The following is a 26399-nucleotide window of genomic DNA, read 5'->3' on the forward strand; positions in this document are numbered from 1 at the left end:
TCATGAGTTATTACTTCAAATTGGCAATTTGTGGCTATACTTGGTCATGCATTACAGAAGAAGAGGCAAAACTATTCAAGCTTAAAATCCACAATTCTATAAAGAGAAAGTTGTCTTATGTTGATTAAGGAATCTACTACAAGACAGCAAGCAGTGATTTAACTAATTTTTCTGCTAGCCAGGTATGTGCAAACTGACATTCTTTTTCATGTACATGCTAATTCACAAGTGCTGCACATTAGTAGAGCCATACAATGTCTTGTAATTAGTAGCACTTACTACTTTTACTGAGCAGACCTCGAAATAAAAGATTTTCAATAAATAATAAATCTCATGGGCATTTCTTGCTGGTGGCGCCATCTGTGCAAAAAAAAATATCAAGCTCTTTCACATCAGTTCCAACATTTGTCAAATGTGGCGCCCCTAAACATTACAAAGCGGGCAAAATGCGGGTGGATTTTTTCTCCAGATTTGAGTGTTTGGTTCAGTCTAGTTGCTATGCCTACCCCACATTCCTTCAAGCACACGTGTCCGCAACCAGGCCTTCAACATGGTCCTAAGGCAGCTCACTCAATCGTGGCTGTTGGGAGAAAAAGAAACAAAGAAAGTGCCGTACACGTATGACGCGTCATGACAGCTGCCAGCTAGCCAGTAGGTTAGGCTATTGTGCCATTGAATCCAGGAGAATTGCAGATAAAGAAAGATTCCAGAAATTTCATGGGAGCTTAATTTTGTCCACAATTGACTGTGGAAAGGTTTTTGAAGTGCACACAGAACTTGCAATCGCCTCCTCTTAGTTCCCAGGCTCATACGGTGATACCTGGAAACTTGTTTTCCCCACGGGGTGAAGTGCGATGTGTTTGGTAGAGTATCTGTTTACCTTGTTCTAAGCGATGCTGGTTGAACGATAGAATTAACACCAAACAATGAGCGAGCCTTTATTTCCCCAACTGCAGCGAAAAGTGCAGATGGCTGTGTGACTTGTAGCCTTACAAGCTGCGTACAACAAACCGAATGTCACTCGTTCCAAAGCTGTCGCGGCGCCAGTTGCCACGACAACTGGTGCACCGATGCTGTAATCAGAACACTCACCTGTTCGGCCTGTCATTTATTTCAGGTTTAAAAGCAGAAAAGTGACTAAGGCCATACTGCGCCAGCCACAATATATTAAAAGATCAAATTTTAAAGCAGCGAAAGCTACGTTACTTCAAAGTCTGTGCAAAAAGCCAGCTTCATCTAAAAAGTTCAACAAGTCAGTGAAAGACACTAGCGGATCATCTCCCAATATTGAGGCAAGGTGTAAAGGTATGTGTACGTTATAGAGATTCTGTAAACGCTTCCGTCTCTGCATTTCAATATGTGGACATGTCATAATAGTGCGCATTACTGTAGGTTCATGGCACTTCTCGCAGGTTGGCAGGTTTTCGTTTCGACGTACAAAATTGTGCGTCAGGTGTGAATGCCCAATTCAAAGATGACATAGGATCACCTCATAGTAGCGTTGCTGGTGACTGCATGACTTCCATTTGCCAAGCAGAGGTTTCGTTGCGTGTAACTTGTTATTTGTACAAGAATCCCAATCTAGTTACCACTTTGATACCAGGGCCTTACGAATCGCTTGAATACTTTTATGGAAGTGTTGTGTGCGTTATGCCTTTGTGCGCTGCCACGGACGCACACATACCTGTTACTTCGTTCCCTGGTATCCCAATATGGCTGGGACCCAGCAGAATCATATGGTTCTTCCGTATTTATTATAGGCCACCATGTTTAGGATATTGCTAAGCAGAGGTTCATAGGCGGAGTTTAAGTTTAGAGGTCTAAGTGCACTTAATGAGTCAGTATAAATGATAGCATTCTTCTATTTGTCGGTGGTAATTTATTTAACTGCCGTCCATATCGCATAAACTTTGACAGTAAAGACTGAAGCAAAATCATTTATTCGAATGCTATTTTCTCAATTTTTTGTTACAGTTTCGATACCCACGTATTCTTGTGTTTTAGAACCATCTGTATAAAATTATGCCCGATTTTCACATTTGTCTTGAATGGCACAGAACTCGCATGATATTGTTACGTACGAAGACGCAGACGAAAAGCTATATATGAGCATATTTACAAGGGAATACGCCGCATTTGGCCAAGAGGCAACAGCCCGCGCTAGCCTCTAATCGTCGTCGTCGTCTTCTCACTGCTCGGCTCTTCGTCATTGTAAACACTAATCCGTAGCACTACCCCCGGCGGCAAAAGCGCCGTCCCGGAGCGACTACAGGCCGGACTCGGAAGCAGTGTAGTAGGCCTTGAGCCTACTGACGTGCAAGACATCACTAGATGCCAGAGTAGAGGACGAGGTTGAACACACAGGAGCAATTTCGTACGTCACAGGTGTCACCTGGCGCAGCACGCGGTAGGGCCCTTTGTATTGCGAAAGGAGCTTTTCTGAAAGTCCGACGTGACGAGAGGGTGACCGCAAGAGCACGAGCGCACCAGGCAAACACTGTACGTCACGGTGGCGGGCGTTGTACTGACGCTGCTGAGTGGTTTGCAAGGCCGTCAGTTGAGCACGGGCAAGCTGGCGTGCATGGTCAGCGAGGGCGATGGCGTCGCGCGCATACTCGCTTGTTGAGATCGCAGCAGGAAGTGCCGTGTCAAGGGGCAAGGTCAGTTCGCGACCGTACGGTAGGTAAAATGGAGAAAATCCGGTGGTGTCGTACTGGGAAGAACTGTGCACAAATGTGACGTAATGAAGGGCAATGTTCCAGTCGTGGTGGTCCTTGGAAACGTACTTGGACAGCGTATCGGTAAGAGTACGGTTTAACCGCTCTGTCAGGCCACTGATTTGAGGATGGTATGAGGTAGTCAGCTTGTGTTGAGCTGACAATGTCGGTGATAACTTTCGAGAGGAAGTTATGACCACGGTCAGTAAGCAGCTGTCGCGGGGCGCCATGAAGTAAGATAATGTCACGCAAGAGAAAGTCCGCGACGTCAGTGGCACAACTGGTAGGGAGAGCCTGCGTGAGAGAACATCGGGTGGCGTAATCAGTTGCGACGGAGAGTGATGTAGGTCGTCGAAGTGGCAGCAGGTGTCGGAGCCGGCGGAGTCGAGTTGTCGTCGCCGGAAGCCATGAAGGAAGGCTCGACGTACCGTCCACTGCGAAGCTCCGTGACGAGGTACAGGAATCGTCCACCTCCACCAGATATGTTACGTAGGAAGATGCAGACAAAAAGCTATATATGAGTATATTTACAAGGGAATATGCTGCACTTGGCCAAGAGGCAACAGCCCGCGCTAGCCTCTAATCGTCGTCGTCGTCTTCTCACTGCTCGCCTCTTCGTCATTATAAACACTGTTCCTTAGCAATATGTTCTTGTGGGCTCTTTTTTTCTTTAGATGAGTTAGTGTCCAGTCAAATAATGTGTAGAATCGCACCATGGGGCCATTGTTCGTGGCCTCTCAGCAACCTGCAGGACCTCATGAGGAATTTCATAGGTCTGAAAATATTCCTTGTGCCTAGGATAAGTGGCCGAATCATGTTCGGTTTGTTCGTGTAGTGTACGCATAATTTACACTGTGTTACGATGTTGTAGCATATATGTTGTGGTGATTAATGAATTCTCAGTACATCGGAAAGTGTAAGTAGTGCCCTACGGTCCTGTAAGGAAGGCTCATTGCAGTCGACGTATACTTTGACAGGCAATGTTCTGTAAGCACCGCTTGCCCATCGTAGACCGATTATGAACTGGATCAAGTCGCTTAATGTAGGACTGCCTAGCTGCACCATAAGCTACATTACCGTAGTCGAGGATGCTACGTACAAGGGACCGGTATATATATAGTAGACATGTTCGGTAAGATCCCCAGTGCAAGTGCTATAACACCTTAATTAAAGATACTTAGTGCTTTATTTGCTTTAATTTTGGTTGTGTTAATGTGGTCCAGGAAGTTCAGTTTTGTGTCAAAAGTTACGCCTAAAGATAGTGCTACGGGGTAGTATTCCCAATGACGAAGAGCCGAGAAGGAAGAAGACGAAGACGACGTTTGGAAGCTAGCGCGGGCTGTTGCCTCTTGGTCAACTGCGGCGTATTGCCTTGTAAATATACTTGTAAATAGCTTTTTGTCGGTGTCTTCCTACGTAACATATTTGGTGGAGGTGCGGGGTAAGAAGGTGCGGGACGGGGTGGAATCGAAGATGCCGGGTGGGGATCAGGGCGATGGGTGGTTTGTGTAACCAAATGGCACATAACAGAACGAAGCCTCAATGCATGCAGCAATCGCACAGATTCGCAGTGACCAACTGCGCGTCTGCATGCATGTTCACGCATAATGTTTCACTTTCACTGGGAGCATTTTCGTAGTGTGCTGTGAGCTTTAGGCCGCAGAATATGAGCATTTGACAGTCCACAAGCAACCATTGTTGCGTGGACGTTATCAGAGCTGTTCAAAAACAATTTCGTTTTAACAAGGGACTTCAACGCCTACGCAGCGACTGTGATATGCTGTCGCGGTGATTCAATAATTAATTTTTTTTTTTTCTGCTAAACTCTTGGATGTTTCAATATTATTTCTAAAGTTGCATCGCACTGTATGCACTCAGCAGGCGATTTCGCGCTGCTGTTTTTTCGTAATCCAGTGCATTAATTCATAACACAAACATGACCATATGCCATGTCTTTGTTTAATGTGTTTCTTACCACTCCATTTCGATTCCAGTAAACTCGCCAGTGCCTAGCATCAACAGGTTCATAGACCAAACCATCGTGACATTAGCCAGGCAGGGAGCGCGGGAGAATGTCTCAGTGCGTGTTTTCTGCTACTCGCCAAACATCGCGCACTCCCGGCGCCGTAGCAGAAATATTCATGGTAGGCGTTGTAACAGCGCACCCAAGACAAGGACAACAGAAGGAATAAAACGACGACACAGTGCTGACTCTCAACTGATTTTTATTGAAGATATGTCTAACATATATATATAGGAGCTATTTGATAACCATGACATGCACAAGATACAGATATGCGTCTAGGCAACTGTGACAAACTGACACATAATCAAAATTGACATAGGTAATGCAGTTCCTTGCCATAAAAAGTTATAGACGGTTCACTGATACACACTTTGTCCCTTATCTTTATGTTGTGAGCTTCGGCGATTTCCCTTGTCAATTGGCTTGCGTGTTTAAAAATGACACTAGTTTCTTTTTAAATTAAGGGCGACAACCACACGACTTGCAATGCTCTGGGAGATGAATTGGCGCAACCCCTGCTTTTTCCGATCAGGTAACTTGTTTACTGGATGCTGGTTACTTCGAAGCGATCATTTCATCTTTGAGTGAAAGTATGGTTTGCGGCGTCAACAGCATAAATGACCAAGATATTCAAACTAAATTATAAGAAAAAAGAATAAACGCAGTTGTATCGTATGAACACAAGCTAGCGCACGGGCTTAAGAATGTTGGTTCAAGGTACAAAATTGATGTTCGTTTTTCTGTGAAACATAAGATAGGTCGCATATGCCCATTACTTGATAATTTGCTGAAGGAAAAGCAAGTGAAGGGAAAATGCACTGTCAAACATGTGAACAGATACATCAATTGTGCTAAGCAGGTTGCCTATGACATTCCATTATCTTGTGGTTGAGAGTACGTGGGAAAACGAAGCGATGTGTGAATGTTCGACTTCGGGAGCATGAGCTACCTCTTCAAGGGGTTGCGCCAATTTATCTCCCGGAGCATTGCTAGTCGCGCGGTTGTCGCCTTGAATTTTAAAAAACTAGTGTCATTTTTAAACACGCAAGCCAATTGACAAGGGAAATCGCCGAAGCTCACAATATAAAGATTAGGGAGAAAGCGTGTATCAGTGAACCGTCTATCACTCTTTATGACAAGGAACTGCATTACCTATGTCAATTTTGATTATGTGTCAGTTTGTCACAGTTGCCTCGATGCATATCTGTAACTTGTGCATGTCATGGTTATCAAATGGCTCCTATATATATATGTTAGACATATCTTCAATAAAAATCAGTTGGGAGTCAGCGCTGCGCCGTCGTTTTATCCCTTCTGTAGCCCTTGTCTTGGGTGCGCTGTTACAACCCTTACCGTGAATCCCAACCAACTGGCCCAACTTGCTGTTGTGATGCAGAAATATTCCTTGCGTATGCGCCTGCTGCATACCCGAGTTGTAGCCGATGGCTGTTTGCCGGTTCTAGGTTTCACGAGCCAAGCTTCATGCAGCTTCTTGTCCTGGGACTACGTGTGAATAAGGCTGACACCAGGCTCCGTTGTGTACGTCGAGCACTGCGGCACCGAGCAGTAGCCTACCATGCTGCACGCCTCCAAAGGCAGCCACTACCTATTATAGTACTTTCACATGTTGTCAAGCAGACACCTCAGGGTGTCTACCAAGTTGACATTTTCAAATTCCCTGAGTTTTCCAGGTTTTCCCTGAGTGCCTTTGCAAAATTCCTTGAGTGACGTAGAACTATGTTTTATGTCAAGACGGGCTGAAACCATATCGCCCAATGCTGTCGCTTTCTAGTAAGCATATAAAAAAATTAAAAAAAGAACGACTTAGTCGAATTTGAATACTAAGCAGTAGTGTTTATGTTATTCAAAAAGAGAATAGAAGGGAGGTGTTAGCAAAATGCACAGCAAATAACGTCTTCGAATAAAAATGCAAATCGACTTGGAGATTCTCAAGTACGAATAAAAAGGAGAGGCATAAGGAAGCAAATATTTTCGAATATGAGCTATTTCTATCAACTGATAGCAATCTCACTGGTATGAGGTCGAACGTTGTCACAATTGAGATTCCCTCTCAACAGCTTGTAAGTCAACCTCAACTGTCCTGACATACTCTCAGCCCGCGCACGACGCCTCAGTGTTTTGTTTCACTGCGTTAAAGAGTTTATATTGGTTTGGATGAGGGACACCTGCATCTCGGCAGCAGCCAACACTTTGTTTTGTTGAGCTCAAGCTCCTTCAAAACAGCAGCAGCGCGCTTCCTTTCCCGTTCATTCCTCAATGTGTAGGTCCTTTTTGTTCTTATCCTCCTTCCACCATTCGTTCGCCCCACGGACCATTCGAAGCACCTTCTTGGTCAGGTGCACAGTCCACGTCCAATTTTTCGAACTCCCTAGGGCGGCGAAAACGTCCGAAAAATCGGCCAGTTGGAAAAAATAAATGCGTGTCATTTACTGCTGTTAAGGTCTCAAACCGCAACATGCACATTTGAAAATGCTCTGAAGGCCTGTCGGTAAACGTACTAGGTATATCGGTGCTTGTACTGTGACAGGAAATACCGGGTGCACGCGTGTATAATTACGGAATACATACTGTTTCCCATGGCAATAGCCCCTTCCCTCGCTTGTTATGCTTCACTGCAATACTTTTTCGTATGCTTCACCAAGTAATATTTCTGTAGAGAGGCGAAGCTGACTTTCGGGAACCAGCATTATAATACGCCCCGTGCTTACGAAGCTTCTAAGCCAATCGTGAGGACCACAAAGGCAGAGTCCGTGCCACTGCTGACAGCAGCGAATAATTTCAATAAAAAACACGACACCCAACGGCAAGAAGCTTTATAGCGAACATCGAAGCAGCTAGGCGTCGCGTTGCCGCAGTGATGGCTACGGCTGCCAGTGGATCTGCATGCGAGAGCGCCGGTTCGAGGCGGGGAGGTAATCAAAATGGCAGAAGTGGTGGCTTTGACTAATGCCGTTTCGGACATGCAGTCACGGTAAAACGACCGGAAAATCGGACGGCGAAGAGTTCTTGCGTCCGAAATTTCAGACGTTCTGATACATTGACTCTATGGGGTACGTGGTGGCGCCGTGAAGCCATCCAAATTATTGGGACTCTGGGAAATCGGACTTTGACTGTACACTGGTAACTCCTCCAGCCGACAACAGGGCGTCAAGGACGATAAATTACAATTCCTGTCTGTTACACGAGCCAGCATTATCGCAAATTTTGACCCTTTCAATAAAATTGCAGCTAATTTTCCCTTAGAGAAGCACAAATTCCCTGAGTTTTCCCTGAGTTTTTCCAGACTACTCAAAGTCCCTGAGAATTCCCGGTTTTCCCGGTTGGTAGACACCCTGCACCTAAGGCGGGAGAGCCTCGCCACTTAATCAGAACCGCAGCGCAGGTGGAACTTTAAAATTTTGTTTTCAGATCACTTCGGCGCTTCCGAAGCAGCCGACGCGGCCGCTGTGTCCACATGATCTCTCGTGCCACGTCATGCCGATCGTGGCACCAGCTTTTCCAGTGGTGGAGCTCGGCCCCACTGATGCTTGAGATAGGTGTGCCAGCATTGTGTAGTGGATACGGTCAAGACCTGTTCCTGTTTTTTTACTGGCAGAAAGAACTCTGTTCAATTCCTGTATTGTGAGGAGGTTGTAATACAATTCATTTGAAGCCCCAGTGGTAGGCAGGCCCTGTTTCTCCGCTGACTCTTTATAATTGAACAATATATTTGAGTAGTTTGCTGAGCTGGAGATGTTGTAGAAGTGTTCGCCTAATAGGTTGGCCTAGTCTTGTAGTATTGTTTGTATGCCTGGACATATAAGTAGTTGTATCGTGTACGATGAGTACGCTCCTTTAAATTTCTTCGCCTGGTCCCACATTTGTTTTGATGCGACTGTACTATTAACTGAAGATATGTGTTTTTGCCATGATGATTTCTTCGCCTGTCTTCAAATAAATCATGCTTTGTTCTTGGCCTGTCTAAAGTTTAAAAGGTTGCTATAGGTGGGGTACCGCCCTAGGATTCCCCAGGACTTATTTTGTTTGTTTTTAGCTTCAGTACGCTCGTATGTTCACCAGGGATTTAGCTTTTTGTGCACAATACCGGATGACAGGGGTATTGCCTTTTCTGCAGCTGAGATTATGACCTCAGTGAATTTCAGTTTCGCATTCTCCATAAAAACCGACCAGTCAGCGAGCCGTAATTTCCACCAGCATGGCCTAGTGACTAAGGTTGATGGTGATTTTATTTACTTTATTTGAAATACTGCCAGTCTCTGGTTGAGACCTGAGCAGTGGTGATGATAAGAGTTTAATGGCTGTGGGTAAATGATCACTGTCATATGACGTGTCGAGGTCTTCCCATTTAACATCATTAAAAGAGATGGCAAGCAAAAAGCTAAATCTAAACAACTAAAAGTGCGGGAAATTGGTGAAAAGTAGGTCGGTGCACCTGAATTTAAAGAGCACATATCATTTGACAGAATAAAATCTTCAACAAGTTGCTCTCTTTGGTCAGGTTTGACGCTGCTCCAAAGAGTACAATGAGCATTAAAATCCCCTACTAAAACAAATGGCTCTTACAATTGACATGTTAAATTTTCTAAGTGTTTAGTAGTAAAATGGGTGTGAGGTGGAATATACAGTGAGCAAATGGTGGTGGTATTGTGAGACAGAATGGTGACGGCTAAGGCCTCGAAAGATGTATTCAATTAGACATTTCAGGTGGGAATGTTGCCCTGCACGACTATAGCAGCTCCTCCTGACAAATGGCTCGAACATTCGCGGTCCCTTTGGACAACAGTGAAACTTTTGAGAATGGGACTATATTTTTAAACCGAGATTCGTTTCCTGAAGACATACTACAACTGGCGAAAATATGTTGATGATGTCTTTGATGTCACCTATATTGTTTATGAGACCTCTGCTATTCCAGTGTACAATGAAAGCCATGATTATGAAATTACAAATGTACTGATGCGTGTGAACTTAAAAATTAAAGGTGACATGCGATAGGGAAAAATACAAGTTTGATGGACAATAACCATTCAGGTTACCTGCCCCCTTTTCGGCACAGTTACAAGGAGCTCGTCCTTCTTAGTGCACTCAGAAGAATGCTGTTCCTTTGGTGTCAATGACGCCGGGATTTTGGGATCGACCTCCATCGCCTTCTCTAAGGCGCTGTATGGTCGAGAGCCAGGCGCCGAGACATGTGTCTCGGGCCTTGGCGTTTGGTTTAGTCTTGGAACTTGTGGAATAGCTGCCTGCAGGGCCGTCTTGGATGATGGTGGAGCAGCACTAGCTGCTGCCACCAAGGGTGTGGATGGAATTGCTATGGGACCACTGACTGTGACTCCCGTAGACTCCCAAGATGAATGTGGTACTGCCCCCTGCCGTGCCACATTGGCATAACTTGTTTGAGGCAAGAATGAAAGCTTCTTCCTCATTTCGAAAAATGAGGTCTTCTTTTTTACTGGGAGGGCAATCTTCACAGTAAATCCTCCTTCTTCCTAGAGGGACATGATTGTGAATATGCTGGATGATCCCTTTTGCAGATTACACAGCGTGGGGGAGCGTTACAGTTTTCAGACGGGTGGTCGTTGGCACTGCACTTTGCGCATGTTTCTTTGCCTCTACATGACTGTGATGCATGGCCGAACCTCTGGCACTTGAAGCATCGCCTTGGGTTTGGTATGTATGGTGTCACGTTGATTTTCAAATATCCTACGTCAAGTGAACTGGGCACAGTACTCGTACCAAAAGTGAGTATTGCATGTTTTGTGGGGATCTGTTGGTCATTTTGCTGGAGTGTTATTCTGTGTATCTTAATGATGTTTTGCTCTTGGAAACCTTCAAGAAGCTTTTCGTCACTAAGGTTCAGGAAATCTTCAGATATTACTCCCCTGCTTGTGTTGAGTGAGCAATGTGCAGAGATCGTCACATTAATGTCACTGATACTGGTGCGTTCAGCGAGCTTTTCAAACTGATCTTTCTTTGTCAGTTCGAGGAGGAGGTCTCTGCTTGCCATCTTTGAGGCTTTGTACTTAGGTCCAATCGTGTCTACTAGGCGTTTGGATACTAGGAAAGGTGACAACCTTTTAACAATCCACCTTTTGCGATGCCAAACTGCGCATGTGCAGCGCCATAGCGGCTGAGGGCCGAAGCAATTTGGCAGGCGCACGGGCACGCGGCCGGACTCGGCTCTCCTCCAAGTGAGTGGAGTACGGCCGTGGCAGGCGCTGCACTTGCCAGTAAAATAGGGCGCCAGCCGTTTCTCTTAGACTCTTACAGACTGGCACATATCTGTGTCTTACTGTTCTACATGGTTTACCACGACGTATATCGTGACGACGCCTGCCCGTCCAGCGGGCAGGCCTCCGCTCTAGCACATATGCTCCGGGAGTGCGGGTCAAAATACCCCAAGTTCAGCAAAGAGGAGCGGTAACATGATCTTGGCTTCTAGCGCGAAGTAAAAGACAGACACAGGAAGGAGCAGACAGGGCCGTGTTTACCGTGTCCGTGACCGTGTCCGTGTTTTACTTCGCGCTAGAAGCCAAGATCATGTTACCATACCAATTCGCCCAACTGTCTATCCTTTTGCAAGGAGGAGCGGGACTCGCTTCTGCGTCCCCCGCTTGCCTTTACGTAGCCCCGCTCTAGACAAGCAAATCCTGGCTGTCCGTGACCAGGCTGGTGGGCTAGACCTGCCAGTCCCGACGTGGGAATAGCCGGGTGCGCGTCAAGTTTGTGTCCTCGCCAGAATTCCAATAAAGTTCTTTCACTCACTTGTCAGCGTTGCCATTCTCGCTGCCGCATGCATGGAATGCCTTTTGAACATTATTGCTATCGAAATTGGGCACGATGCCACTGTCGTGTCTTGTTTACGGTTGCACCTCCCGTGACCATTCCAGCAGGGCAATGTGGATTTTCTGATTTCCGCCGGTAAAACGCGATCGACAGCGCCGTGAAGCCTGGATTAGAGCTGCACTTTGTGACAGGTATGTATTGGCATGTGCAGTTTACCTCTCTGCTTTTGTCATTGTTGACTCATACGAATAATCTCCACAAAGACGCAAATGTATGTTTGAGCTAGCAAGGCAAACGATCTCTAAGCTCGCGCGACCTTGCTGAGTGAAAAGTGAAGTGTTCTTCTTTTTCTTATGGTCTCTGTGCGTCTGTCGCTATAATGCCATCATTTCGCAACTTCACACCGTGCACACTTGCAGCTTTATAAATGCTCCGCGAATGCTCGTGATGTCGGCGTAGTTATCTGTCGGAGCCAAGCTCACCTGCACTTCCGGGCTGACGTGGGAAACAGTGTGCATTGTGGAAGTAGCTCATAGTGCTAGTTGGCAATTGTTGCTAATTATTGTTTCATCATTCTTGTCAGCAGCAAGTAATATTTACTTGCAGAAGGCTTTTATGTTCGTTTAGCGAATCGGGATGTAGTACGGTACGCACTAAGGCTCATTTTCCTGTGCGGCATTGTCTGGAGTCGAGTGGTGCGTCTTACTGTGTAACTGACACATTTCAGGGGCGCCTTCGCTGTTACCCAGACATCAGGACTTGATACTAACACGTGTACTTGTTTATCTTTTTCGGGTGACCGCTTTTCACCGTCAAACAAATGTTATTGCTCAGCGTGGGACGCCCCCGCATGTAATGGAAGTTTCTCGAATGTTATAGATCGTTCTATCCACTGTCTGTCGTCGCCGAACCTTGTGCAATCTGATTTCATATATGCGCGCCGTAAATGGTGTAGAAGTTTCTGGAAGGCATGCAGGCACCAGCGATTACTCTCGAACGTTCGATGGCTCGTGTATAAAAGCCGACATGCTTGACCATGCTTGACCGGCAGACCAGAATTTCGGTGATTGCGAACTGTGTATGCTGCTATCATTGTGCTTTAAATGTTGCCTGTTTTTGTGGGCACAGGTTTGGCCAATAAAAGTTAGTTTCGTCATTCACAGTATTGCTACTGTGTTCTTTGCCGTCCCTACTACATGAGAATACTGACGCTGTTTGTGTACACGCACCAGTAAAAAAAACAAACAAACAAACAAACAAAAAAACCGACATGGTCGGCCGCTATGTTCATACCGTGGCGTGGTCTAAGAGGAAGACAGGCACCCCAGAAACAGGGGGTATCACTGATTTTGGTCATTCTGACCATTTTTTTTTAAATTTTTTTAGATGTACACACACTTTATGTGGGTAAATAACACGCAACTTAGCATTCTGTTGGCCTCCCCACTGCCTGTGTATGTATGGATGCCTAGCACATGGCACACCACAAAGCAAGACATGCAGTGGTGAAACGTGATATTCGCCCTAAGAACTACACCTCACGCCCCATTCGAGTCATGCTTTTTTGTGCGTGCTCATACTGTTTTATTAGTTATTCACTTTACGCTACAGGTGCAGCGGTTTCGGGCATAGGATGACCTTGTAAAGCGCTGCCGAAGCTCTTCTTCCAGCCATTCGTCATGCTGAAGAAACCTCTGGGTTAAAGCATTCACCAGCGGGCTCGATCACTAGCTGTTGGTCACAAAATATGATGGCACGCACACATTGTTTCGGTCTTGTCTCACACGTTGCTTGTTGGGTCGCGAGTCTCGCATGGGGTGGCTGTCGCGGCGCCTGCCAAATTGTTTCGCTAGCCACTGCACGATGGCGCCACAATGCATTGCAGAAGGCAGATTGTGTGGCCTCCACTGTGAAGGACGTCATACTTTGGGAAGGTCTGATTGTTTTGCTTCAAAAAGAATTGGAATGTTGCTTCGGTGCACCCTCTTTTCAGAGGGTGATCTTGAAGGGGGGAAAAGCGTTTGCCATGTAATCCTTGGGAAATTCAGCAGCAATGGAGGCCACCCACTACTGAGCCTAACAAGGGGACACTACAAGGTTGAAATAATACCTGCAGATGCAGCTAAGGAGAATACCGCAGCTAAAAATTAATATATATATACATACCCAAGACTGGATATATTACACACGGTTAACTCTTGCCACCAGGAAATTCGGAATTAATAAGTGAAAAGAAGACAGGAAAGATGGAAAGCGAGAGAAAGATGAACGTTGGAGGGAGACAGAGACGAGAAAGGCAATTACCGATTTCCCCCAGGTGGGTCAATCCGAGGGTGCCATCTACATGAAGCCGAGGCCAAAGGGGCATTTTGGTTCTGCCGAGGGGCCTTAAAGGCCCAAGCACTCAGCATCGACTCAACTGCCGGCATCCCCTTTTCTCCAGGCACGGCTAAGTCGCACACAGCTAAATGTGGGAGCGTCCAACCCTTGTGTACTTGAGTATGTGGTGTTGCAACACACTAAACACCTGCCTGTGCAGACACCACTGCGAGGTTGGCCTGTCAGCGGACCTGCTTAGAGAACTTTGTTGACCCACTATTTCATTGCTCAACCAATGCGTTCTCTAGAAAGATGCCTGCAACGTCACTCGCTTACCCATAGTAGCCGTCGTGCCTTGAGTTGCGGTCAGTTGTCAAGAGATGGCGCCACCTACTCCCCTATCTCCGCCAAGGGGGGTGGTGTGGTCTGGTAGCGCGGCGGTAGTGGCGGCCGCGCTGCCATGCAATGATGTGCGCATGTGTTGCAACCGACCAACGCAAAGATCGCTAGCTACCACCTCAAGTGTAAAGGAGGAAAAGGGGAAAGGTAAGGGCAGCAGGTTTTCGGCGCACGCGGCAGGCATCTTTTTAAAGGAGGCATTGGTTCAACACACCGCGATCATAAGCGGTGAATCGACCCCCAGTAATATGAAAAAAGTTTTAAGCCAGACACGCCTATGGAAAGTGAAGCGGAAACCTACTGTTGACATCTACCTTGATTGAAATTTCTACTCTCGAAATCTACCTCGATATAACAAACTTCAATGCGTCGTGTCGGCATTCATCTGCTCCTGGCCCTGACGGGATCTCATACTCGTCTCTGTCTCACCTTGGCAGGGCTGGTCGCACTGCACTGCTCAATTATTACAACGACATATGGGTCTCCGGTATTGTTCCGCAGCAGTGGAAGATCAGCCGCCTGGTTGTTCTCTTGAAGCCCAGAAAGACTCCTTATGAGCTTACCTCATACCGCCCAGTTGCATTAGCCAGCTGTGTTGGCAAAGTTATGGAACGAATGGTCCTGGCGAGGCTCGAATGGTTTCTGGAAAGAAATGATCTTTATCCGAACATGATGACCGGTTTTCGGCGGGGTCATTCTTCAATTGACAGCGTCATTGACCTCGTTACGACAGTGGAACATGAAAAACGTCAATGCCGACTCGTCGCCGCTGTTTTCTTAGATATCAAAGGGGCCTATGACAACATCCTTCATGAAGCCATTCTCGATGCCCTAGATGACTTGGGTATTGGCGGCCGGCTCTACCTGTGGATTGTGAGCTACCTCAGCGGCCGTTTCCATGTTTACATGTCCACGCCTGACGGAGACACTAACCGTCATCAGGTATGCCGTGGAGTTCCTCAGGGAGGAGTTCACAGCCCAACATTATTTAATGTGGCACTGATTGGCCTGGTGGGTGAGCTTCCACCTCACATCCACATCGGTGCATATGCAGATGACATCTGCATCTGGGCTTCTGGTACAACACGCCCACAACTACGTGCGAAATTACAATGGGCTGTGTCATCTACTTCACGATACATATGGCGTCAGGGTTTGCGCTTAGCTGCCGAAAAATGTGCTGTGGTTGCATTCACGCGCAAATCCGTCTGCCGCTACCCAATCTCCATTAACGGTATCATAATGCCTTATGTCTCCCACCACAGATTCTTGGGCATTATCATTGACCGCGATTTGTCATGAACGAGGCATGTTAATATGTTGAAGCAAAAACTTAATCTGTTTTGCCATGTTCTTCGCTTCGCAACAGGCATGAAATGGGGCCCCACGGAAGGCTCATTACTAAGACTTTATCAGTCTCTTTTCGTGGGCTACATTCGATACAGCCTTCCGATACTCTCAAACTTGAGCATTTCCTGCTTACGGACATTAGAGAGCGTCCAAGCGCAGGCACTCAAAATATGCCTCGGGTTGCCATGGTGTGCCTCCAACAAAGGCACAATTGAGGAAGCCCACGTATGTCCATTACCGATATACCTGTCCCACGAACCACTTCGTGTGTATTTACGCTTACTGACACGACACCATTGCCATCCATTGACGTCGGTTCTACATGAGCGACCGGACAGCAGTTTCACAAGTGCACTCCACTGCCATCTACCCCACATAACAACAGGCTATGCCCTTCCATATCACCCCGTCAAACCACCATGGGTGATGGTTCAACCTTCCGTATGCGTACATGTCCCCAGCATACTAAAGAAATCATTGGTTCCCGTCAGTGGACTACAACAACTTGCTCTCGCGTACATCTGGTCAGAATACCAGACATATGTTCATGTGTACACAGACGGCTCCGTGTCACCTAAGGCATCGACAGCAGCTGTGGTGATACCAGCCCAACAGATGACTCGAGGTTTCATACTAGACCATAATTCAACATCAACCGCTGCAGAGCTTGTGGCTATTCGGGAAGTGATTCGCCACATCTGCGGGGAAAGACCTCAAGAGTGGTGCATTTTCACGGACTCAAAACCCGCGCTGCAAATTTTGGGATGCTTCCTGCGCCACACCGCATATCAGGTTCTGGCCCTGCAGATCACCGAGCTGCTTTCATACGCTCAAGAAAAACACCACCGCATATTGTTCCAATGGATCCCGGGACACTGTGGGCTCAACGGTAATGAGATGGCCGATGCTGCAGCAAGGCGCGCCCTCAGCAATGGCCTGCGAACTGTAGTGCCATTCTCCAGACCGGACATCACATGCCTCCTGTCGGAATTAATGAGGAGTGCAACGAGGAGATACTGGGCCCAGCCAGACGCTCGTCACGTCCGCCTTAAAAGCCTGGATCCCGATATGAAATTTCCTATTCTGCGTGGAATTCCACGCCCTCATACATGCCTGATACACAGACTGCGATTAGGCGTCGCCTTCACGCGCAAATATTTGCACATTATTGGACGGACAGACTCCCCGGACTGTTCAGTGTGTGGCACTGTAGAGACTATAGAACATGTGCTCGTGGTGTGCCCTGAGTATGCGCGAGAAAGACTGACATTGGCAGGTTAATTGAGACATTTACACAATGGACCACTGTCGGAGGACCTCTTGCTAGGCGCGTGGCCACAGAGTTGGCAGACGACAGAGACAATGCGTGCACTTTCACGTTTCCTAGGTGACACGGGCCTGGACTCACGCCTGTGATACCAGTTGTGTAATGTGTCATTCACCTCGTTCCTCCTATTATCATCCCCCATTGTGACCCTTTTTCTTCCCCTCTTCCCCTTCCCTTACGTAGAGTAGCAGGCCAGATGCTCCATTATCCGGCCGACCTCTCTACATTTTCCATTCATTAAACTACTTCTTCAATAGAAAATAATTCTCGATAAGATTTTTGTCCATAGAGCATGATCTATTTAGAACCACAATATAACAAAGTGTGTTTACACACAATTTCAATATAGTGAAATTTTAGTGTCGCCATGAAGGAGCACCAAGACAATGAATAGAAATTTTGGTGGACGCTGATGGTCAAACAGTTTAATTACGTGTGACTGCTTGCAAACACACCTCTCAAATCGTGCCACAACCACCAAAGCAGAGCAGCATCATACTTCGTATAAAGTCCATGTGCAATAATATCTTATCGTGCTCTGTGTGCTGTATGCTTAAAGGCCAGAATACATAGAGCGAATATGCGACGAATAGTCGGCGTTCGTCGCCCGGCGGCGCACGCGCGACGCGCGGCGGCGGAAAAATTGTCGTTCGCCGCCGATCTAGCTGGCGCAGAAAAGTTCGTCGGGCGTCGACGATACCGGAAGTGGCAAACGAGCGGCGCCCCAAAGCGAGCCAATCGGGCCTCACTGTCCGCCGCGACTTCCGACTAGGCTTCTCACCCAGTGTTGCCACATCGCGTAGCATCGCCGCTTTCTTTACACTACATCGGCACAGGAATGCCTCAAACACATAAAAAATACTAGAAATAATTTCTAAACAAAATTTTACGCGTTTTAGAGTGTTGCGCAATTCAAAAGCGATAATAGTTGTCGTTAAAGTTTTTTTTTGTGTGTCATGTGTTTCACTACAGCGCATTTGCCTCGTCTAGCCACACTGATAACAACGCCGCGAATCGCCGGCGGCGGCCGCCGTGTCTTCGCTCCATGTAGCGCAGCCCGACGAACATACGGCGTTACGCGGCGGCAGATTTTTTGCCGACCGAACTTCGTCGTGAAAGTTCGCTCCATGTATTCTGGCCTTTAGATGGGAGTGCAAGTGTGTGAGGCGGAGCCTAGAAGGATGGTGGCTTTATGAGCACCGTCTTGTAGCACAAGCAAGGGGAAAGGGGAGAAATGTGAGGGGGGGGAGCAGGTTGACATGTGACTGCACACACAGCCTGCACGCCCTGTTTTAGAGGTAAGCTGCTGCGTGTGAGAAGTGCTGAGAAGGCGTGGCATCGTGTGAGCTGTGTTCCCACGCGCTCAGTACTGGAGGTTGCATAATCTTGAAGCATTCACTCCCCGCTGCCGGCACTTTTCATGATAGAGTCATACCACTGTGGCCAACACTATCATTCAAGGGGGCTGAGTTGACGCAAAAGCGTGGCTGGCTTCGCGTCATACCACCCATGCAAAAATACCTTCGACACGGCATGAAACTGCCTTTCGACACCAAATCTCAAATTCAACCATATTGAATTTCTTTCTCATTCAAATTTCTTTTTCCATACTGCTCGTTCATTTGAAATTTTTGCAGCCCCTTTCATGTAAGCAAAATCCATCGGCGACTGTATTTATTTGTATAAAAGGTTCAATTTCAATGTATCAAGTCTTAACTGTACTCATGTCTATGACCCTAAGGGTTAACTGGTTAAAAAGAAGCATAACTGTAGCATAACTGTATTGCGCCATTTTTTTTGTTCTAAACTGCAAACGATGCTGGGAAATTGTACGAAATGAGGTTGTATCAATGAGGTTCCACTGTATTATAAGCCGCTCTGAATACCACTACTTTATGAGCAGCACATTTACAAAACCCTTGCAAACAATGTAAAAATATTCCATACACTGTAAACTCAGATTTAAATTTGTTCACTTGTGATGCTGTAACAGATGCAGTTTACCAAACTGCAATATCTGTTTTTGTTGAAGAGTATTCAATTTGTAAACTTTTTGATTCAATTTTATTGAAACATATTAATTTTGGGATATATTTGTAAACGATTACAGGCCCTAAATCAAAATTCTGCTTCCTAGGGTTACTACAATTTAACTTTTTCTCTCAAGTGCAAGAAATTTCATTCAAATTGGCCCAGCAGTTGTTTCACAAAAGCATTGCTGTTTTTCATGTTGTACATATCTGAATAGGCAAATGGGAGCTGGCCCAGAGTTGAACCTTCCTTCTAAAGAAAGACACTTGTAGCACTGCGAGGATGTGTAGGTGACACCGTGATGATTGCATCTGCACTCATGTAAGCGAAGAGAAGGGCGTAAATTTTAATGAAAGCCTGGGTGGCCTTTTTCTCCTTGGAGTATAAAGTCTCCCTGCCGTAGGGTTGAGAGTACATGCATGGTACTTGCACATTACGCGTGTAGCACCTGCAGCTTACAAATAGACAGCAATCGCATCGCTGCTGTATCTTGACCAGTCACAGCTGTGTTATGACACGACTTGCAGAAAGCAGCTCCTGGGGCAGAGCTATTCATTGCACCTTCCCTCTGCCCAGATGCCGCCATTATTGATGAGAATGTTAGAAAATATGGGCTCCGAGTCACCACCAGCCCCAGGCATCTGCAACTCATGCTTGGGTAGGCATGCGAGACTTCTTCGATCAGACCACTAATAAACTTCCCTTGAGGCCCTATGTATAGGAATCTAGACAAGGTGGGAGGTTGCCAACCAGATGGATACACTGGGCATCGGAGCTCGCTCATTTCGAGCACAAGCCATTGCTGGTCCTGATGTTCTGTGCCACAGTCAAGCTGGGTTCGTACATGCATGTTTGTTAAACACAGCCAAGGACAAGCTCAACTAATTATTTTTCCTCCAATGCTATGAACGAGCTGGCTTCTTACGAGTGGTTTCGTAGATGACAGCACACAATCCATGGAGCAATGCAAGCAAAAGTGAGTTTATTCTGCGTAGGAAGTAAAACATGTTGACAAATGGGTCCTTAAAAATAATTATGGCATTTTTAGTCAGAATTGGGGATACTAGAGCGGCATAAAGGGATTAAGCCCCACAGTCTGATATCCAGAGTTTGAAACCGGCCTTTGAAAATGGATATAATTGAACTCTGCTCGCGTGCATTTATTCACTTTTAAAACTGTACGTACTTCCCTGCACAGCTCACCTGGAGAGGAGCGGCCTGGCTGCCACCGCTTTTTCTTGGACAGAACCAGCAGCACGACAGAACCGAGCACTGTGGCCGAGCCAGCCACCAAAACTACAGCCAGGGGCCAGGCCTTGTCTCCTTCGCCACCTGCATGATCGGTACAATGCCCAGAACCAAGAGAGCAATCTGTTCATATCTTTTGACTGCCACTGCCATTACTCAGCAGTCTGCATTTTTATGCATGTAGAGTAAAGGCTCAATAAAACATCATAGATACAACAAATTATCAGGTATAAAAAAAAAGTGAATCTAAAATTTAGTTTTTTAGCCTTTATTTTGATTGGTATTCTACTGCCATGGTGCAAATTTTGCGACAGTATCAGTTAAAGCAAAGAAAACACAAAGAAATCCTGGTAATTCAAAATCTCTCATTTCGAATTGACAGATAATTCAAACTGATCGGTTGGCCATCATTATCATCATCATTTATTGTTCAGGCCCCATGCATAATGGGGGGGAGCATGTACACCCGCAATCACAGCAGTTATGAAAACAACAAAAAAGGAGACAATATATATAAACATGTCAGGGGCGCAAACTGTATGGTCGTTGAAGGCATAGCGAACGTAAGGCATGGCAGAGGTGTGAGTAATTATTTCTGGAAATAGGCTTTCAGTAGGGGATTAAAATTTTGTGGATCAGACTCATTAACTCCCGATTCTGCCAGCTATGTCCACTGATGGGCAAGAACAATTTATTAAATGTGATGGTAGTACCATGTAGGCCGATGTACACTAGTGGGATGTTGCGCCAACTGAGAAATGAATCCTGTCCGGCTAGCAAGTGTCTTCGCAAGTGGTTGGCAAGCCACGCAGCCTGCTCTTTGTATCTTCCCTGTCACCGGTGGTGATGCTGTGGTGGACGATGACGAGGTGGAGGCTGCGCAAAAATGTTGCAACGAGCATATTGCCACATCACCCCCAACATGGAGTGGAAAAACCTCAGGGCTTGTGAAAATTCGTGAAGCGTACTCAATGTGCATGACGTGTAGTAACTGGAGTGGGCTACAATGTTGGGTATTGCGGCTGGACACCTGAGGGTGCACTGGGGTTCCTGGTTCGTCAGATGTATGCTGGCTTCAGCTGGTCAATAGAAACGTGGATGTCCGTCCCGTTCATGTGCATGGTGGAATTTTTGTCATCGCTATGGACAAACCAGTAGGGTCCGCTATAAGGTGGCTGGAAAGGCCTGCGGGCTGTGTCGACGTGGAGGAAAGCATGTGTGCATGTTGCCCAGTCCTTAAAAACGAAAGGCATAGGCTTGCAGTGATGTGCTGAAAGTGACGGGTCGAAGCCGGTGATGGTGCATCAGAGCCGGGCAATGAAATCAGTGGGATCTGGTGTGGCAGTGTTGAATGGTAGCATGGCAAGAAATTCGCCAGGGAGAGGAAGTGGTTCCCTGTAAACAAGCTCTGCGGGCTTGAAGGTAGTGCAAAGATCGAGTGCGACAGCTGGAATAGCCTCGACCCAGGCTGAGTTCAGGTGACATATGACGGTTGCTTTGAATTGTCGGTGGAAGTGCCCGGTCAACCCACTGGTACAGAGGCGGTAAGTGGTGGTCCTCAAGTGCTCAAACCCGATGGTGAGCCCAAGAAGTCTGAAAAGTTGCGATTCAAACTGTCGTCCTTGATCAGTTGTGACGCCGCGAGGGGAGATCCAGCCGGTGAAGAAGGCCGAGGCGATGTCTTCCGCGGTGATTCTCTTGAGGGGCCATGCTTCAGGCCAGTGAGTATATTGATCTACGGCTGTGAGGCAGCAGCGATAAGGTCCGGCTGGGGGGGGAGGGGAACAGTCCTATGACATCAACGTGGTGTTGAAACCGACCAGCAGAAGGCTGAGGGAATGCTCCAAGCAGTGAAATAACATGCCTGGTAACCTTGGCGGGTTGGCATTGAAGGCAGGAGTGTGCCCAGGTGCGGTAGTCATGCTGCATAGAAGGACAGACGTAGCGGTAAGCCACAAGATGTGCAGTGATGCGGATGCCGGGATGGCTCAGGTTGTGCCGCTGGTTGAAGAGGCCACGGCGATGAGATGGGGGCACGTATGGTCTAGTTTGGCCCGTGGACATGTCACAGCGGATAGCGGTTGTCGACCCAGGTACGGGGACTTGTTGCAGCTGTAGCAAGGACCTGCCCTTAAGGAGTTCCTGCAGTTCGGTGTCTGTTATTTGAGCACCAGCGAGGACGTCAGCTGTTATCGGCAGAGAGCTGATACCTGACACACATGAAAGTCCGCCAGCAACCACGTTACCTTTCCCGCTGACATGCTGGATGTCAGTGGTAAACTTGGCAATGAACAACAGCTGGTTCTGGCTGGACCGGCAAAAGTTTGTCACGGCATTGAGAAAAGGCACCGGGGGCACGACATCGTTTTAGACATGGAGCATTCACCGATGCTTCTGTTCCAGGTGCACCTACTTCTGCTGGCCCTGCCGTTGTCTACCGCATCATGTACTACTCAGGAAGCAGTCAGCACGCCAGCAACTAACCGCTCCGTGGAATGCCCGACATCGCCAAAGTTGGGATTCTTTCCGGCCTGCTGCTGGCAACCAGGAATATCAAGACGACATGCCGGCACTATCAGCACGGGATACGCAGCTTATAAGCAATCATTCGGCGCCGCCCGGCTGGTGCACGACATCGTTTTAGACATGGAGCATTCACCGATGCTTCTGTTCCAGGTGCACCTACTTCTGCTGGCCCTGCCGTTGTCTACCGCATCATGTACTACTCAGGAAGCAGTCAGCACGCCAGCAACTAACCGCTCCGTGGAATGCCCGACATCGCCAAAGTTGGGATTCTTTCCGGCCTGCTGCTGGCAACCAGGAATATCAAGACGACATGCCGGCACTATCAGCACGGGATACGCAGCTTATAAGCAATCATTCGGCGCCGCCCGGCTGGTGCACGACATCGTTTTAGACATGGAGCATTCACCGATGCTTCTGTTCCAGGTTAGTTACCTGAATGGTTGTTCTTGCCTGAAGAGCAGCAATCGCTGTCTTTTTGTGGTGTCGTGCCCCAGCGAGCTGCCACTTGCTATCAAACGCTGTAAAAACTTGTTGTGCTTGTTCTTATGTCGGGTACGCTTACTTCTTTCTGGAGACGTCGAATCAAATCCTGGTCCTGTTGACCTAGCTACCATTTTGGAAGCGTTGCGACGTATCGAAACTGGTCAAGATGAAATTCGAAATGACCTGCGAGCCCTTAAAAGTTGGCAGGCATCTGTCGATGGTCAACTGAAACAGTTATCCGTTAGGCTTCAGACTGTTGAAGGTGATCTCGAATCGATTAAAAGTTTTGGCAATAGGTCATCATCCGAGTCTCCTGAAGAATGCCATGCTATCTCGAGGCAGCTTAAAACAATAGAGATGCGTTGCGAGGATGCCGAAAACAGACTTCGGCGGTGTAATTTACTCTTCTTTGGCATCCCTGATGATCGAAACGAATCATGGCCATCATCCGAATCTAAAGTTATAAACTTGTGCAGTGAACACCTTGGCATCACCATAGAACCCACCAAAATAGAACGCGCACACCGCCTTGGCCAGTTCAACAGAGAGAAGAACAGGCCAATAATTGCTAAATTTACGTTTTTTAAAGATAAACAAAGCATAATAGAAAATGGCTACAAATTCAAAGGCACGGAATTCGCTGTTCGCGAAGATTTTTCGCTCCAAACACGCATCGCCCGACGCAAGCTCATTGCCTTCGCGAAAACCAAGGGCGTACCGTTGAAGTTAACCTTCGACAAACTGCGAGTAGATAACACTACTTACAGGTATGACTCGCTGTCCGATACCGTGGTACCAATTTCGAGATAGCTAGAACTTAACCCGATAACATGCGCGTCTGACAACCCCTCTGCTGCGCAACATACACACACCAAGCCTTCGTACCTAGCTTTATCATTTACTAACATTCGTAGTATAATTTCTAAACGCACCGAAATCGTATCGTACTTGGAAAATAGTAACTGTGATATTTTGGCCCTAACGGAAACTTGGCTCTGTGACGGCGTGAATGACAGCGAAGTTTTTCCTGATACGGAGGACTATGTCATTTATCGCCGAGACAGACATAATCGAAGGGGAGGTGGTGTCTTACTGGCAATAAAGAAGCACATCACTTCGTTTATAGTACCGATACCCTCCGCTATTGAGATAGTGTGGGTTTGTGTAACATCGACACTATCAAAGTCACTTTACGGAGTGTGTTACAGGCCTCCTGACAGCACTGATAACTTTGTTTCTAACTTGCGTGAGAGCCTTACTGCTGTTCATTCTAAATTCCCTAAAGCTGATATATTCATTCTTGGCGATTTTAATTTCCCGGACATAGATTGGCCTAACTTGAGAGGCAATTCGCGTGCATCTAATGACTTTGTCCAACTCATCCTTGATTTTTCTTTTGAGCAACTAGTCCTCCAACCAACGCGCATTACTAACGTCTTAGACCTTGTTCTAACAACAGCACCTAATCGAGTTAGCACCATTTCCATCACTGATGGGTTCAGTGACCACTCGTTATTAGAATTTACAGTTCGCACACCTTCATGTACACGTAATCTAACAGCAAAACGAATATTTGACTATAAAAGAGCAGACTATAATGCCATTAACCGAGATTTACAAAGCTTTTCATCTAGATTTATCGCAACATTTTCTCAACGATCAGTCAACAAAAATTGGTGCCTGTTTAAAGAACAACTACTAGGTTTAGCAAATAAATACATACCTCAGATCTCATTTCGCACCAACAGCTCCAAACCATGGTTTAATAAAACTTTGAATGCATTAAAAAACAAAAAGAAACGTTTATACAGGGCAGCCAAAAGCGTCAACACGTTAGGTTCGTGGAATAAACATAAAGCCTGCGAAAAAGCCTACTGCAGTTCCCTTCGTCGTGCAAAACATAAATTCTTTTCCGATGACCTTCAGTCAATGATAAAAAATAATCCTAAAAAATTTTGGAAAACGATATCTCCTTCAAACAGCACTGACACTCCCACTCTCGTGGATAGCACTGGTCTTCCCATACCGCGAGAGCGCTGCGCATCTGTATTTAACAACTACTTTCTTTCCACGTTCACAAAGGAAGACCTTTCCAATATGCCAAAGATGGCAGACTCTGATTACCAATATATGACTCCTATTACCATAACAGCCGCTGGAATCGCTACTTTGATTAATAATCTCAAATTATCGAGTAGTTCCGGATTTGATGGCATCAACACGAAAATCCTAAAGAATACAGTAGTCCCTTCCAGTACAATCCTTAGTCATATATTTCAGCAGTCACTGTCAACAGGGGAGCTGCCGAATGATTGGAAAGTTGGCAAAATCATACCCATTTTCAAGTCAGGTGACAAGAGCGATGTGAGTAATTACCGTCCAATATCACTAACCAGCGTTCCCTGCAAGTTACTCGAACACATCATTTTTACTAATGTCGTTCATCACTTAGAACGTAATAACTTCTTTTTTAAACATCAGCATGGATTCAGAAAAGGCCTTTCATGTGAGACACAACTAATTGAATTCACTACGGATCTTTTTCAAAATATGGACGACAATGCTCAGACTGACTCAATATTCATCGACTTCTCTAAAGCATTTGATCGCGTGGCTCACTGTCGCCTCATTTCTAAACTCTCATGCTTAAACCTTGACGACCTAACAATTTCTTGGATAAGAAACTTTTTGTCTTTTCGAAAGCAGTCCACTGTCATTGACCAGTACTCTTCCCCTTTCAGTAACGTAACATCAGGCGTACCTCAGGGAAGTGTCCTTGGACCCTTACTCTTCCTGATTTTCATCAATGACTTGCCATTAAACATTACATCCAGTGTTCGACTATTCGCAGATGACTGCGTTATCTACCGTCAAATCCGCTCCCCCGCTGATCATATTGCTCTTCAACGTGACCTTCAATGTGTCACTAACTGGTGTATGGATTGGCAAATGACCCTAAACACTAACAAATGCAAACTGATGACATTTACTCGCAAAAAGTCCTACTCCATTTTCAGTTACTCACTCGACAATAGTATTGTCGCTCGCACGTCTTCATACAAGTACCTTGGAATTATTCTAACACCTAGCCTTTCATGGTCATCCCACATTGAGAAAATAACGGCTAAAGCATCGCGCACTCTCGGATATTTAAAACGTAACCTTC

The 26399-nt window shown here is 46.5% G+C and overlaps 1 protein-coding gene across 1 annotated transcript in view; it reads right to left on the reverse strand.

Moving 5' to 3' along the window:
* Window positions 1-26399, reverse strand: part of LOC139047653 (uncharacterized) — a 67614-nt gene that overhangs the window by 11234 nt on the left and 29981 nt on the right. The window contains exon 3 of the mRNA XM_070521519.1: window positions 20180-20308. Within this exon, the coding sequence (XP_070377620.1) occupies window positions 20180-20308 (129 nt within the window). The remainder of the gene's footprint in view (window positions 1-20179; window positions 20309-26399) is intronic.

The sequence above is a fragment of the Dermacentor albipictus genome, chromosome 7 (assembly GCF_038994185.2).
Source record: "Dermacentor albipictus isolate Rhodes 1998 colony chromosome 7, USDA_Dalb.pri_finalv2, whole genome shotgun sequence".
In the NCBI taxonomy this organism is placed as follows: Eukaryota; Metazoa; Arthropoda; class Arachnida; order Ixodida; family Ixodidae; genus Dermacentor; species Dermacentor albipictus.